Below are 14418 nucleotides of genomic sequence, written 5' to 3' on the forward strand. Positions count from 1 at the left end.
TGCTTTAAAATCTATTCAACTGATTAACGGCAACACAAAAATAAAATTATACAAATATGGAATTTCTTTATTCATGTCTTTTTCCTCCATTCTTTCTTCAGTGGTCGTGTGAAATCATTGCTTGGCCGATTCAGCGAGCTTGAAACCCTGCTGTCAAACATGAACATTAAGCCAGGCAGCGTTGATGCTGTCCTGTTGGATGCTGGATGCTCCTCCATGCAGATGGATCAGGCAGAGAGAGGCTTCTCACTCAGCAAGGATGGGCCCTTGGATATGAGAATGGATGGAGAAAGGTAAGAGATTTGCAACATACAGTAATGGACGTAGAAAAACAAAACAAAAAAACACTAGACTTAAATTTCCTAATAGATAATTCTGGGAGGTGCTGGTTAATCGGAGTCACCAGTGACTTGAAATTGAAGCTAAAATGCCAACGAAGATTGACATTCCTAATTCCACAAAAAGTTGAATAAAGTACAAAGGCTAGATATTTAATGTTCAAACAGATTGGTGATAAGCAAAGATTGGGCAAGGTTCACTACTTTGTGAAAAACTACATGGGCAAATCGATGGTGGAATTTAGGGATTTCCCCACCTACAATCCATAATAACATTAAAAGATTAAGAGAATCCATCAAAATCTCTGCACAGGCTGGAAACTAACAGTGAATGCCCATAACCTTCAATCCCTCAGGTGGCACTAAAGCAATATGATTGTATAAAGGATATTACTACACAAGCTCTGGAACACAGGTCTACATCTACAACTAAAAGTTAAGACATTACCATGCAAAGAGAATGCCAGATGTTTTGTGATCATTTCACAACTTTCCCAGTCTTCTGTTGCCCCTATTGGTCAGAATGAGTGTATATTTACTTAAATGAATGAATGAAATAAAGTTTATCAGTTTGAATGTTAAATATGAAATAAGTATAATATTGTCTTTGTACTGTATTAAATTTAATCTATGTCTTAAAGTATTTGAAAATCATTGCCTTCTGTTTTTATTGTACACAGTATACCAGCTTTTTTGGAATAAGGGTTTATCAAGCTGTTTCTATATATACAGTACGTAAAAATACAGTGTCAGTATATAAACAAACATATTTTACACATTTTTATTTTACTGATACTGTATATACAATATACATATGTTATATGTATGTTTATGTATATGTGTGTTGATGTTTCAGAAAGATATTCCTTTACATTGTCATCATAATGTGCAAAGCCACCAGCTTAGATAATCCCATTATAAGCTATTGCACAAGCTGCATTTCTCTTTTCATTGCCTCACAATCATTCTTTTCATAACTGTCAGCCATAAAGGTTTTCAGCTGTATCTCAGAGTTGTCAGTATTTGCTACTGTCAGCAAGGACGTGACGTCAAGCAGCTTAATTGGGCTTCTCTTTGTGCGTAGGTACCCCGACATGCCCTGCGCTGCTGACGTTGTGAATACCTTAGATCAACAGGCTCTTGCATCCATCCTCACTGCATATGGGGAAGAGAGACACGCCAGGAAAATAGCTTCAGCCATTGTAGTGGCACGTCGCATCAACCCCATCACTCGGACACAGCAGCTGGCCAATGTGGTAGCAGGTAGCTTGACACTATCCTGATTAATTCCCTGCAACGTTCTGGAGGCTATAAGGGAAAATAAAACACGAGTGGAGTTATTAGGTCTGTCTCCCAGTGGGCCGTATTTGTCTCAGAAAATTACGTGGACTGTGACCTCAGTCATCATCCTCTCTCCTGCCTCTGATTTGGGTGCTTTTCTTCCAGAGACAGAAGTGGCTGGAACAAATGTGGCAAATACCTTGAAGACAGTGTCTCACATACAGTAAACCATCTCTCTCTTCACATTGCTTTTTTTGCGTTTTTTTTCCCACCGGTTTCTCTGCTCACAAATATGCACACACATCTGACACAAAAAAAACACCCACATATGCTCACGCACACGACACACTCATGCATAAAGCCGGGATTACATTGTTTGCCTCCACTGATTGTTTTTCTTTTTTGCTGTATGCCTCCAGATCTGAGCCGTTGAACGAGTGAGATGTCGTCTCAATAGTTATTGCACAGAGCAGTATGTGCGTCAGTGTCAGCCTGGGAGAACAGGTGTGAGTAAGAGCAGCTGTTTAATCATTTTTGAAGAGCAAAGCGAGTCACCACAAATGTTGATTCGGAAAAATCAGAGAGGTCTTGATTTAAGAAAGTTCCAGGGGAAGCTCTATGACCAATTATGACAGTGAGACTGACAGGAAAGAATTTACTGGGGTGTGTGTGTGTGTGTGTGTGTGTGTGTGTGTGTGTGTGTGTGTGTGTGTATGTATATGTGTATATATATACACATACACATACACATATATATATGATTGAACTTACTTACTATGAACGAAGTTCATATAGCCCAACTACGCCCACTGGGAAAATGTGTTACTCATTTAATTATTTGAAATAATATGTTAAAGATGGACAGCATAAGTGTATCTTTCAAAGATAATCAAAAGATAGAGAAATATTTTTTATTATGGTCATGCTGAATTTGCAGGAAGCATTCGATATGGTAGCATTTTCAAGCCATGGGTTTCAATGGACTAACCCTAATTTGGATCCAGGCATACATACTAAATCGTACTGGTGAATGAGATTTAATAGGACACAGTCAAGAATCATGGGTAGCATTCCGGGTCCTCAATTATTTTAATTATATATAAATGACTTAAAGGTAGTTACATCGTGTAATCTGTGCTGACCGTTCTGTTTTATTGGTAGCCTGTGAAGATAAAGCAATGATGTAGAATACTCTGTGAGGAACATGAAATTGTAAGTAGATGACTAGCAGGTAAAAGATTATCCTTACATGGAAAAACTGAAGCTGTTATATTTGGCTCTGAATCAAATTGAGGAAGATCTAAGATGGGGAAATTCTTTTTACACTCTATTTTATATGTTACATGTGCAGTACAAGGGCTCATAGACATGTAGTTGGAGAGAGATGGTGGAGTGATGGGTGGCACCCCTGAGAAGGGCCCTGCGAGCAGTTTGGGGGAATCGGTGCCTTGCTCAAGGGTACCTCCGCAGTGCCCAGGTCCCGCGTATTTTGGTCCATGCGGGACTTGAGCCGGCCACCCTCCGGTTCCCAAGCCAAGTCCCAATGGACTGAGCTACTGGCGCTACTGCCGCCCCTTATGGTCAAAGGTAGACAGTGTAAATCATCTTGGCTGCATTTAGACATTGATCAGGTAAAAATATGGCTTTAAAAGCCCTCACCAAGATAAATCAGAATTAAGTTTCCGGCCAGAAAAGCTGCCTTTCTGGACAGCCCAATTTTTGATACACTAACTGGAGGTCTAGTTCAAAGACATATAGATAATGCTGCCATCTCGTGATACACTGAATTAACACAACACCTCAAAAACAAACAAAAGATACAAAATACATTCTTAAAGATTATATCAAAAGTTCATCTATGTACACATTTTTTTAAAAATCATAACCAATTTAAAAAGATTAAATTCATAAAAATATGATGGAAGGACAAACATCATGCACACATTATTTCCCACACGCACATTGGTAAAAACTGATTGGGCTGTGACATTGTGTGCCGTTCACACATACTTCACACCAGACATGCACATGGTTTCCTGGAGTGATCAGCAAGTGATATGAATGGTGGTGATATGGTAATGGGATTGTGACGTTAATGTAGAGATGTAAAGATAAAGCGAGAAAGACAGAATCTAATAATAAAACATTATGTGTTTAGGTTGTTAGGTAATTGATTCACTGATTTTGTTTTGAAGCATTTTGTGAAGTCTGTTTTAAAACTGAGGCAACACAATGTCCCTTCCCATATCTGTCGACTTTCAACAAATCCTTTAGTTGGTAGTTGGGATTTATGGATATTTTGCACAGCTCAGTATGTAAACATACTGGCCAGTGCCCTAATTCTGCAGGACATAATTTGCATCTAGAAGGGATCATCTGCTTGTTTGCAAACTGGGCATGGAGATGATTTGGCAAAGGCTTTTACTTATTTAACAACACAACCCTCCCCATTTATCTGGGATGCACACTGGCTTGTGCAGTGACTAGGCAGTAACCTGGGATTCAGTATCCAAGGACACTTCAACATACCGACAAGAGAAGGTGGGGATCAAACCACCAACCCTTGGTTCAGTAGACAACCCACTCTACCTCCTGAGCCACAGACCGCAACATACACAATGTGCATCCATTGCCAACACGGGAGGCAGAGTGACGTTCATGCTGTATTTTTAGAGGAAAGGGTGTGAAGGTTAGGGTGTTGGATGGGTGTATATCACATTTATAAACCCAATTCAAGTTAATTACTTTTGTGTGCTTAGTTTTTATCTACATTGGCATTTTTCCCCTTTTTTATGTTCCTTCTCAAGCTATCATTTAATTTGAGGCACCTCGTAAAGTCTGTTTAACCATGAGCTCTATAAATCATTGATAACCTTTCTGACGTATAACTATAATGAGTGAGATATCCCTGCCGGATGCTTTCCAAATAGATGCAATAAACTGATGATAATAACGGTTCTACAAATAGCCACAGCCACGTGTAGTGATCTTGTTGTGCATGTGCAACTTGTTTCATCATTTGATTGGGATTCTTTCAACATAATTGCTTTTTGATGAAAAGAGTGCATAACCGTGTTTCCATCTCTGTGCATACACAGTAAGTTTAAGAACATACAGAGATTTATCGGTCTGGCTACCAAAAAAGTTGGCACACTGCCTAAAATGTAAATGGACCCGAAATGTGCTGATGTGGAAACATTGAAAGCTGATACTTATTTGAAAGTAGCACAAAGTTGACTCTTGAAATTGATAAATTTTATGGATTTTGGAAAATGCCCGTTTTAAATTTGATGCCAGCAACACATTTTTTTAAAAGTTGCTATTTTCAATTAAATATGGGGTTTTAATGTTTTTCATCACATTTTGTTTCTATTTACATTTTACACTGTGCCAACTTTTTATGGAAATGGGGTCATAGATGTTTTCCTCTTATGTCAAGAACGCCACAATAAACATGTCAGTGGTTTAACAGAAGAAAAAAAACATTTCCATGGCACAGGCAGCCACAGAGACACAACCATGTCATAGAGATGCAAAGGTAACATAAAAGTATAAAAAAGTTTATTGTTGTTGGTTTAACAACCTGAAATGAAAATACCAAATGCCAAATCCACCCAATATGTAACCTATTGGAAAGTTTGTTTACTTTTCCAAAGGAGGAATCAAGTGAGAAAAAACATCAGCTTTAGCTCCATTACAGCACCAATTGAATTCATAATTGGATTGCACAACAACCCAGTAATTGGTATAATCACACTGTATTGAACTGTGTGATTATACCTGTGTGTGTGTGTGTGTGTGTGTGTGTGTGTGTGTGTGTGTGTGTGTGTGTGTATTTGTGTGTTTTGAATAGCCAGTGGGAAGGACATGGATGCATTGATTTAGATGCCAACCAGCTTTTTAACATTAATGTCCACCCAGAGCAAAAACTGTAACAGTAAAGCACATGTGATGATCTGCTTGAATTAATTTAACATTAGCATTTATGCTATCACTGACCATTTAAAATGCATTTAGGACACAACCTGTTTCTCCACAAAGTAAAAAAAACACTGTAAAAAGAAACACACTAAAAAAAGACACTGTTCATGAACGTTTATTTTACCAATATCTGTGTATAAATTTACCTTTGATAAGCTAATACCAGCTAATAGCTGATTTGAAGTTTTCAAGGACATTTTTCATGTCCTCTTGGTTTTTAAAGGTGTGTGAATATTATGCTTTTACCAGTGGAACTTTGGCCCAGTCACATCAGCATTTACAATAGCAAAAGTATAGAATCGATGAATTACAGTGGAACTGATCTATAATTAGTGAATTTGCTTGCAGAAGCCTACTTTGACACAGGACTTTGCATTATTGATGATCTCCAAACTGTCTTGGAAGTGACAGTGCTGACCTTTGAGGTAACAAAAAGCCACAAAGTCTAAAATGAAGGAAACCATTATATTAGCTTTGTTGTATTATCCAATTTTATATAAACTTCCATCCATCCATTTTTATCTGCTTATCTGGGGTCGGGTCGCGGTGGCAGCAGGTTAAGCAGGGCACTCCAGATGTCTTTCTCCCCAGCAATGCATTCCATTGCATTTTGGGATCCTGAGGCATTCCTAGCCCTAGATGAGCTATATAGTCCTCCAAGTTGGAACACCTCCAAAGGGAGGCATCCAGGGGGCATCCTATTCGGATGCCCGCAAAACCGCTTCTTTCGACACGAAGGAGCAGCAGCTCTACTCTGAGCTCTCCCCAAAAGGCAGAATTCCTTACCCTATCTCTAAGGCTGAGCCCGGTCAGGAGGAAGCTCATTTTGTCCGCTTGTATTCACGATCTAATTCTTTCAGTCACTACCCAAAGCTCATGACCACAGATGATGGTTGAAACGTAGATGGACTGTAAAATCGCCACATTGGTTTGTACAGCATCTGCAGCACTGTAGACGCTGCACCAACCAACCAGCATCTCATGCCCCATTTTCCCATAACTCATGTACAAGACCTCGAGATACTTAAACTCCTTTATTTGGGGCAGCAACTCACTCCCAACCTGGAGGCAACATTCCACTGTTTTCCAGAGAACCATGGTCTCAGACTTGGAGGTGCTGACTCTCATCCTGGCTGTTTTACACTCAGCTGCAAATCCAAGTGTGTTCTAAAGTCTTTTCGATGAAGCCAACAGAACTACATCATCTTCAAAAAACAGAGAGATTACAGAGATGTGATCCTGAGGTTTCTATACTGGACACCCTCCTCAGCACGGCTGCACCTTGAACCTGCTGGAGTATAGACTGCTTCACAAAAAGAGGTGTAATTTGCAGTCAGTCAAGCATGGTTAACTCGCACTTTCTCATGCATGCAGCTTTCTGATGTGTCAAAACACAGTTTAATAAAATCCTGATATGTGGCGATACCACTTCATTTGAGTATGTCTGTTGATTTCTAGCTCAAATTGAACAATTTAAACCTCAGACACTGTTGTTCAAATAGCTTCTTGTGGATTGTAGTTGTATTCTTGCCCTTGGTGATGCTACAAAGATCAAATATGGCAACTTCAGATGAGACATAGCACAAAGGAGGCGTACAGCAAGAGCTTTGTCCGTATGCTGTCCTGTGTAATGCATTTACACTGTTGTTGTTCCCTCTTAACTACTGATTTCCCTTTAATGTACACATCTTAATCTCTTCTTTCCTCCATGGATCTGTCTGTAGGACCTTTGAAAGATGAATTAGAGAGAGAGCATATGGCTTGGTGAGGCCAGACCAGGGCTGGTCCTTGCTGTGCAGGCATTGTATTGATTGCAGTGTGAGTCACACCTTGGGCTGTTTAGTGCAGGAGGAGAGAAATGCCACATCACTCACTTCTCTATTTATTGCTGTTTCTCTTTAGGTCTACATGAGTCTCTAATTGTTCTCTTGTCTTCTGTGTGGTGGTTATGAGTTGGTCAAGCTGAAACCTGCCAACTCCTCACAAAGCTAATGCTTTACTTTAAATTTGCTGTTATTTACATCTATAGGTATAGTTGTGTAACCTTTAATGTCCACATTTATTGACCTTAATCTGAATGCATTCTGCACCCTGTATGTTATTTATCAAACAGTCTGTGACTGCAGTGTTCTTGGCATCTGAAGCATTCTTTGCATGTCTGCCTCTCTCCTTATTGCTCGTGTTTTGAGGAAGGATATAGCTAATAGAGAAACAAGATACATAAATATAGATTATAACTGGAAGAAATGTAAAAGGTTTTGCATGGAAATTTCTCCACCTCTAAAAGGCAGGTGCAAATTGTTCAGGAGTGTTAAAGAGGAAGGTTATGGTGCGGGAGAGAAACATAAATCACCATTAATTTTATAGAAAGCCGGTCAGGACTGAGGGTATCATTCAAAGAGCAATAATAAAAACAAAAAAAAAAACATAATCAGGGCACTGAGAGTAATCATTTTTATGCTCGGTAAGATTTAACTTGAACTTGGCATTCAGTGAACTGAGAGATCACGAGAGGCATTTGGCTGCATTTACCTCGGTATTTTGGTGACACATCAGCCATATCAACACCATCTCCACCCTCCATCTGCTCCGCACAGAGCCTCTGATGGAGCTGCCACTCAGTCCTGCTGCAGCTCTCGCCCCACTAGTTTCAGTGCCATGTATGTTTTTTATGTGCCGCATCTTTGCTTTTCTTTAAACTTGATTTAATCACCCCTCTACCTTAATAATATAAACATGTTTATATGTAGATTCACAGTCAGAAGCCAGAAGAGAGCAACTGGATTTGTTTTTATTCTTGAAAATGTTTTAATTCAAGAGGCTTCTTTTCTCCTCCTGACCTGTGGTGATTCCAGGCGTTTCAATTTCTTTGGTGCAGCTTACAGAAGGATAACACCTGCTCATTGTTGAGGTCCTATATGAGTCATTAGGTCACATGAGAGTCAAACACTTAATTGTCATTATCTTTTATTACTCTTGCAAATGAAATACAAGAAATGTTTTCTGAATGAGAAGTCAATCCCACCTCCTCTGTCAAACTGATTGGAAGTCTGAGAATTCTCTGATTCTGCGTGTATTCTGGATGAGCCCTCACATATGTTACAGTCTCTAGAGAGCCACAAACATATAAAAGATGTCAACACCAGTTAACAGCAGAAAAGAAAACACATGCTTTATTTAAGAGAAAAAGTAACCCTACTCAAAGTCTTAAAGAAAATAAACAAAAAGGGGTTGGAGATTCCAGGCAAGAAGAACAAAAAGTAGGGAAACCGCTGGGCCAGCCACACAGTGGGCCATCGCACCCAGCTGATTCCCTCCTAAACTACCTGAAAGAAAATCATGGAAACCAAACCAAACACAAAAACTGGACTACTGGTGATCTCTAGCCCAACCTAAGATAACAAAACCCAACACTTTAAACCATGCTGAGAGGGGGAAAAAAACATTGCAAACTGTCTTGCCTGCTGCCATGCGTGTCTGTCCTCACAGACAACACTTTAATCCTCTCCCAGACAGATGATTAGTCTCAGGTGCTCTATTCCTATGGGAGCAAACAGGTAGAGGGAAAGATGGGAAGGGAGGTCAAGAGCCAGGGAAAACAACGCAGTACTACCTCTACACGCAGACTGCACAGCTGCACATAACGGCGGGTTAAAGGAAAAGTCAGATTGAATTGCGCAAAGTGAATTGGCATCACTGAGCGAGTACCTCATGTTCCTCATAGAAATAAATGGGAAGCACAATCCTGCGTGACCACACCTTTAGTTACTTCTTCAGGGAGGTAGTACTTCCTGAACATCTTTCTTCAGGCTACCAATCAAAAGCGTCAACTAACGCTGCAATTGATTAATCTGCAAATGATTTTCTAATTAACCTAATTATCATCTGGGCGGTAAAATATCAGGAGATGGTTAAAAATGACTGTCACAATTTACTAAAGCCCAAGGTGAGTTTTGTCAGACTGACAGTCCGATTTACAAAGATGTTCAGTTCATTGTCACATTAGACAAAGTAAAGCACAAAAGCTAAACATTTAGGAAGCTGTAATCATTAAATACTTTGCTTTAAACATTAATCATTTAATCAACTTATTATTTCCGCAGTCCATTTATATATCCACTTTGTCACCTGCAGTCATGTTTCTATGTTTGTCATGTTTTATATTTCTTTAAAGTACATAAATCTTTGAAGCCTCTCCAGCAGCATTGTTTGGTTTACACTGAGCACTTTTACTGTATTATTCTTTGTGTTTTTTGTTTTATTATTATTAACTGTAAAAAATACAGTAACAACAAAATGTTGCGGTGCATTAGTGTTCCACTCTCACTCTGACTGTTTCCTTGTCTCTAGGATCATTTCCTCCTGCAGTCATCTACGCTCGTAAAGATCGACTCCACAGACCTGCACACGTGGCCACCAAGACTTTCCAAGCTCTGCGTATCTTCGTGAACGACGAGCTGAATGAACTTCATGCAGGCCTGCGTGCTGCCCGTGCAGCACTGAAACCTGGAGGACGCCTCTGCGTACTCACCTTCCATTCTCTGGAAGACAGACTGGTCAAACGTTTCCTCCAGGATGATGACTTGTCTAATCTAGATCAGTATCACTTTAGCCCGAGGAAGCAAAGCACCGTAAAGGAAAAAAAAGATGGTGGAAGTGTTTATTGGGTTCAGCTGCAAAGGAAAGTGATCACTCCAGAGAAGGACGACGTAATAGAGAATCCTCGAGGACGCTCAGCTAAACTAAGAGTAGCAGTCAGGCGGTAATTATGAGAGAATAGAAATTCAGTTTTCATCAAAACATTTTTACAACTAGAGACACTTTTTTACAAAGTTAAAATCAGGTTAAGCAAAGCCATTAAAGGTTGTTAATGTGTTAGAGAATGCTATGGGTTCATGAGGGCACTGAACAGTGTGGGGTGAATGAATCTCACACACAAAACGTCCTCTGGTTGGAGGAAACCATGGAAATACCATGTGTCACAAATATGGTATATATTCAAGATGCCACCCAAAAGAGTGTGTGCCCCATTTACTACAGCTAAGTCCTTATGGCATTGGCTCAGGTTTGATTTCGACCATCAGTCCCTTTGTTATCGCCATGTCCATCCACTTCCTTTCTCCACAGTTTCCTGTTTATATTTGGCTCTGACTTGCACAGAAAAGCACTTTTTGCTTTAAAGGTCCAGTGTGTCAGATTTAAGAGCTCTATTTACAGAATGTGGCACAAATATAACATTCGTATGTTTTCATTCATAACTATAATTCCTTAAAAATAAGAATAGTTATGTTTTTGTTACCCCAGAGTTATTCTTTTATATCTACAGATGCCAGGGGTCTTCTTCCATGGAGTCCGCTATGTTGAACTGCCATGTTTCTACAGTAGCCCATAATGGACAAACTAAACACTGGGCCTAGACAGGGACTTGCGGCAATCATATTTTCTCCTTCTCTGTAGTAGAGAAAGGGTGATACAAGAGGGTTGCAAGATGCCATAAAATCCTACACACTGGGCCTTTAATAAACTGCTCCCAAAGGTCAACAATGAACTTCTGTGCTTAAAAAAAAAAAAAAAGTGAACTTATGAATGAAATAAAGAAACAACACTAATCAGAAGAACCTGATTATGTGTACAGTGAATGTGTTATATACTTTAAATTAGGCTTCACAATCCCAGTCTCGCCGGCCTGTCTTTCTCTTCCATTAGCATAGCACTGAAAAAACTGTCCAAACTAAAGTGAGAACACGAAAGTTTGACGTGTTACGTAAAAATATATAAACTTTTTATACCCAAATAAAAGTATGAGACCTTTGTGTTTTTTGTCTATTTGTAATATAAAATGTACTGAAAACGAAATCTCATAATTCATTTCATGTGTCTTAAGCTTTTCTTCACACCAATTTTCATTACAAACATCTTTGGTTTGATATGGTAATGATCCTGTATAATACGGTTTAAAAACACTTTGATGAAATTCAATAAAGAACAAACAGATTTTCTTGCATTGCTAATGATTTACCGGTATAATCAGTAGTTACTGTGGTTAAATAGCTCAACATAACAAAAAAAAAAAAAACACCTCCTGCCATTGACGTCTGTATTTTCCCTGAACCTCCCTTGATGAGTAGCTAAAGTGAAACCTCTACTGTACCATGTGTATCAGTAATGCCACTAAATACTGAATGACGCAAGTGTCAGAAGTGGTGCTGAATGAGCTGGGTGGTTGTTCTTGAGCATTCTCTCACCTTCAACTGTAAGCAGATGAGGTGTTTTGATCTTTACTATTTGAGTTTGACTAATTGTAATTGCTCCATCAAGATTATTAACACTTTTTTTCTTCTGTCTTAGTTTAGTGCACACTAAATATACCCTTGTCGTTACCTTGGAAACTAAATGGCGCAAGTAACATTTAACTGTTTCTAAAATTATATGCTGTTTTAATCTAATATGAAATGATGCCGTTATCATGAGTTTAAATGGCCCTCCCTTTTGACATCAGTTGATGTCAGTTCATGCAAATCACTGTTGATGTGAGTTGTCGAGTATGTCACGACATTTAATCTCCTGGATACTTTAGATTTTATTGCCACAAGATCATCACTGAATCACACTGTTAACCATGTATCAGGAGGTGAACATGGGTAAGAAAATGTTACTCACGACTTTGTTTCAAACTGATGCACGACAGTGGATCTATATAGAGAAGAAGAAAAAAAGAAACATTCACTTTTAAAGTGAACATATTTCTTCATGAAGGATATTTTTCTTTAAGTTTTACTGACATTGTACATGTTTTACATGTACTGTACCCACAGCACTGATTTGATTAGACTGTTTTCTAAATTTCATATAAATATTTTATAAAATAACCGTCATAATTTTGAAATGTTTATTATTTTGTTGGTTCCAGAGAGCCATGAAGCAGGTCAAGTGCGTACAGTGGAGCACATGGGGTCATGTGCTGATCAAAACCGATATATTGATGTATCTAACAACATGTAGACAAGTGCTGCACTCAAAGTATAAAGCATATGTGAAAAAAAAGTCATGGAAAGCATTTCTATTACGTGAGTTCTGCATTAATTTGCGAGGTTTTCTTAATTAATCTCTCAACCGCTGACGCTGTGTCTGAGGCAGCTGCTGCAGCTTTGATCATCTGTTTTTATTTTTTATTTTATAAAACAGTCATTGTTGTATTAGACTCAATGGAAGTAACATTTCTTTTACATGAGTTCTGCATGCCCCACACAGTGGCAGCGGTTGAGACAGATGTTGAGAGATTAATTAAATCGATGTGAATTTATGCAGAAATCACATGATGTAAATGTTACTTCCATCGAGTCTAATACAACAATGACTGTTTTATAAAATAAAAACAAATGCCCATAACAGCAGCAGTTGGCGGTGTCCGGCACTGCCGCGGCACACATGCACAGTGGCTGAGAGATTAATTAAGAAAACCTTGCAAATGAATGCAGAATTCACGTAATATAAATGCTACTGCCAGTGAGTCAAATACAGCTCTGACAACTGTTTTATAAAATAGAAATTAAAAACAGATGCCCATAATAGCAGACGTTGCCGTGGCAGGTCAGTGGCAGCTGCCTCAGAAACCAGCAACTGTGGTGGCAGGTCAGTGGCAGCTGCCTCAGATACTGCCAGCTGCCGCGGCAGGAAGTGCCACTACTAGCTGCTGCTGTCACGAATTGAGCCAGCCCTTGCTGCCAGATGGAGCTTTGGTAATTTTAATACAGCATCAGGTTGAGTTGCATTGTGGTTAATGTAGGTGTCTTTTGTTTTGAATGCATAGAATAAACAAAGACGACATCTTTGGTTCTGCTGCATCAGTTTTGATTGATTATTATTGATTTTACTACTACTCATTTGTACCTTACAAGAATTTTCCTATTTTCTACTACTTTATACGCCACCAGAGGAAGATTGTACTTTACTTTTCTACAACTCTACTACTTAACTATTTAGTTTGCAGATTAAGATCAAGCCCTTTTTATTTAGATACTTATATGGCAGAAATTGAATATTAAATGTATAACTATGTTTGTTTAGTATATAGTCACATGAAAATAAAAATGATTTTGTTACCTAATAATGAGTTTTTTACATCTACAGAGCCAGACTACAGAGTCTGTCATGTTTCTACAGTAGCCCAGAATGGACAAACACTGGCTCTTGATTAGGTGTTTTTTTGTTTGTTTGTTTGTTGTTTCCTTCACGTTAGGAAGTAGAGGGTGAAATGAGAGGGTTATAGTCTGCAACTACAACGCTAGATGCCTCTAATTCCCTCACATGGCTCCTTTAGATAAAATAATTAATAATGAAACAGAAATACATTTAACATTTTTCATTGTAATAATTCTATTTTTACAGTGTTTCAGATGTCAGATTTTGTTTTTTACCATGACATAGTGTCTCTGGTAGAAGAGGTATAAGACATGTAAATGTAACAAAATACACCCTTCAAAGTTGTCTTCCTGGTGATTTATAAAAATAATTATTCTGTATTAGTATATGAAACATAGCTGATGTTAGTGGCTCGATGCAGGAGAAGGTGATAGGACAAGAACATCAGTGATTATAAACTATTGTTATCTCTGACTGCAAATCCTCAATCACCATGGAAGCAGTAACAGCAAATATACTGTACTACGACAATGCTATTATTGTAGACTTGGATCAATCCATAAATTGACTACCAGGTACACATCTAATAACTACTGTAGTTGAATCATGTCTCTAAAACTGCAGGCAGACACACTGAGCATCATGTAACCTGCAGGCACAGGACCAATGTCGGACA

General features: G+C 38.7%; 1 protein-coding gene across 4 annotated transcripts in view; it reads left to right on the forward strand.

Moving 5' to 3' along the window:
* The window catches only part of mettl15 (methyltransferase 15, mitochondrial 12S rRNA N4-cytidine), a 53168-nt gene extending 42363 nt beyond the window's left edge, over nucleotides 1-10805 (forward strand). For all 4 annotated transcript variants that reach the window (XM_010731209.3, XM_010731210.3, XM_027281299.1 and 1 more), the window contains 3 exons: nucleotides 102-293; nucleotides 1423-1601; nucleotides 9951-10805. In XM_010731209.3, coding sequence (XP_010729511.3) covers nucleotides 102-293; nucleotides 1423-1601; nucleotides 9951-10366 — 787 coding nt within the window. In that variant the 3' untranslated portion in view covers nucleotides 10367-10805. The remainder of the gene's footprint in view (nucleotides 1-101; nucleotides 294-1422; nucleotides 1602-9950) is intronic.
* Nucleotides 10806-14418: the final 3613 nt, after the last annotated feature.

This window comes from Larimichthys crocea, chromosome VIII (genome assembly GCF_000972845.2).
Source record: "Larimichthys crocea isolate SSNF chromosome VIII, L_crocea_2.0, whole genome shotgun sequence".
Classification (NCBI taxonomy): domain Eukaryota; kingdom Metazoa; phylum Chordata; class Actinopteri; family Sciaenidae; genus Larimichthys; species Larimichthys crocea.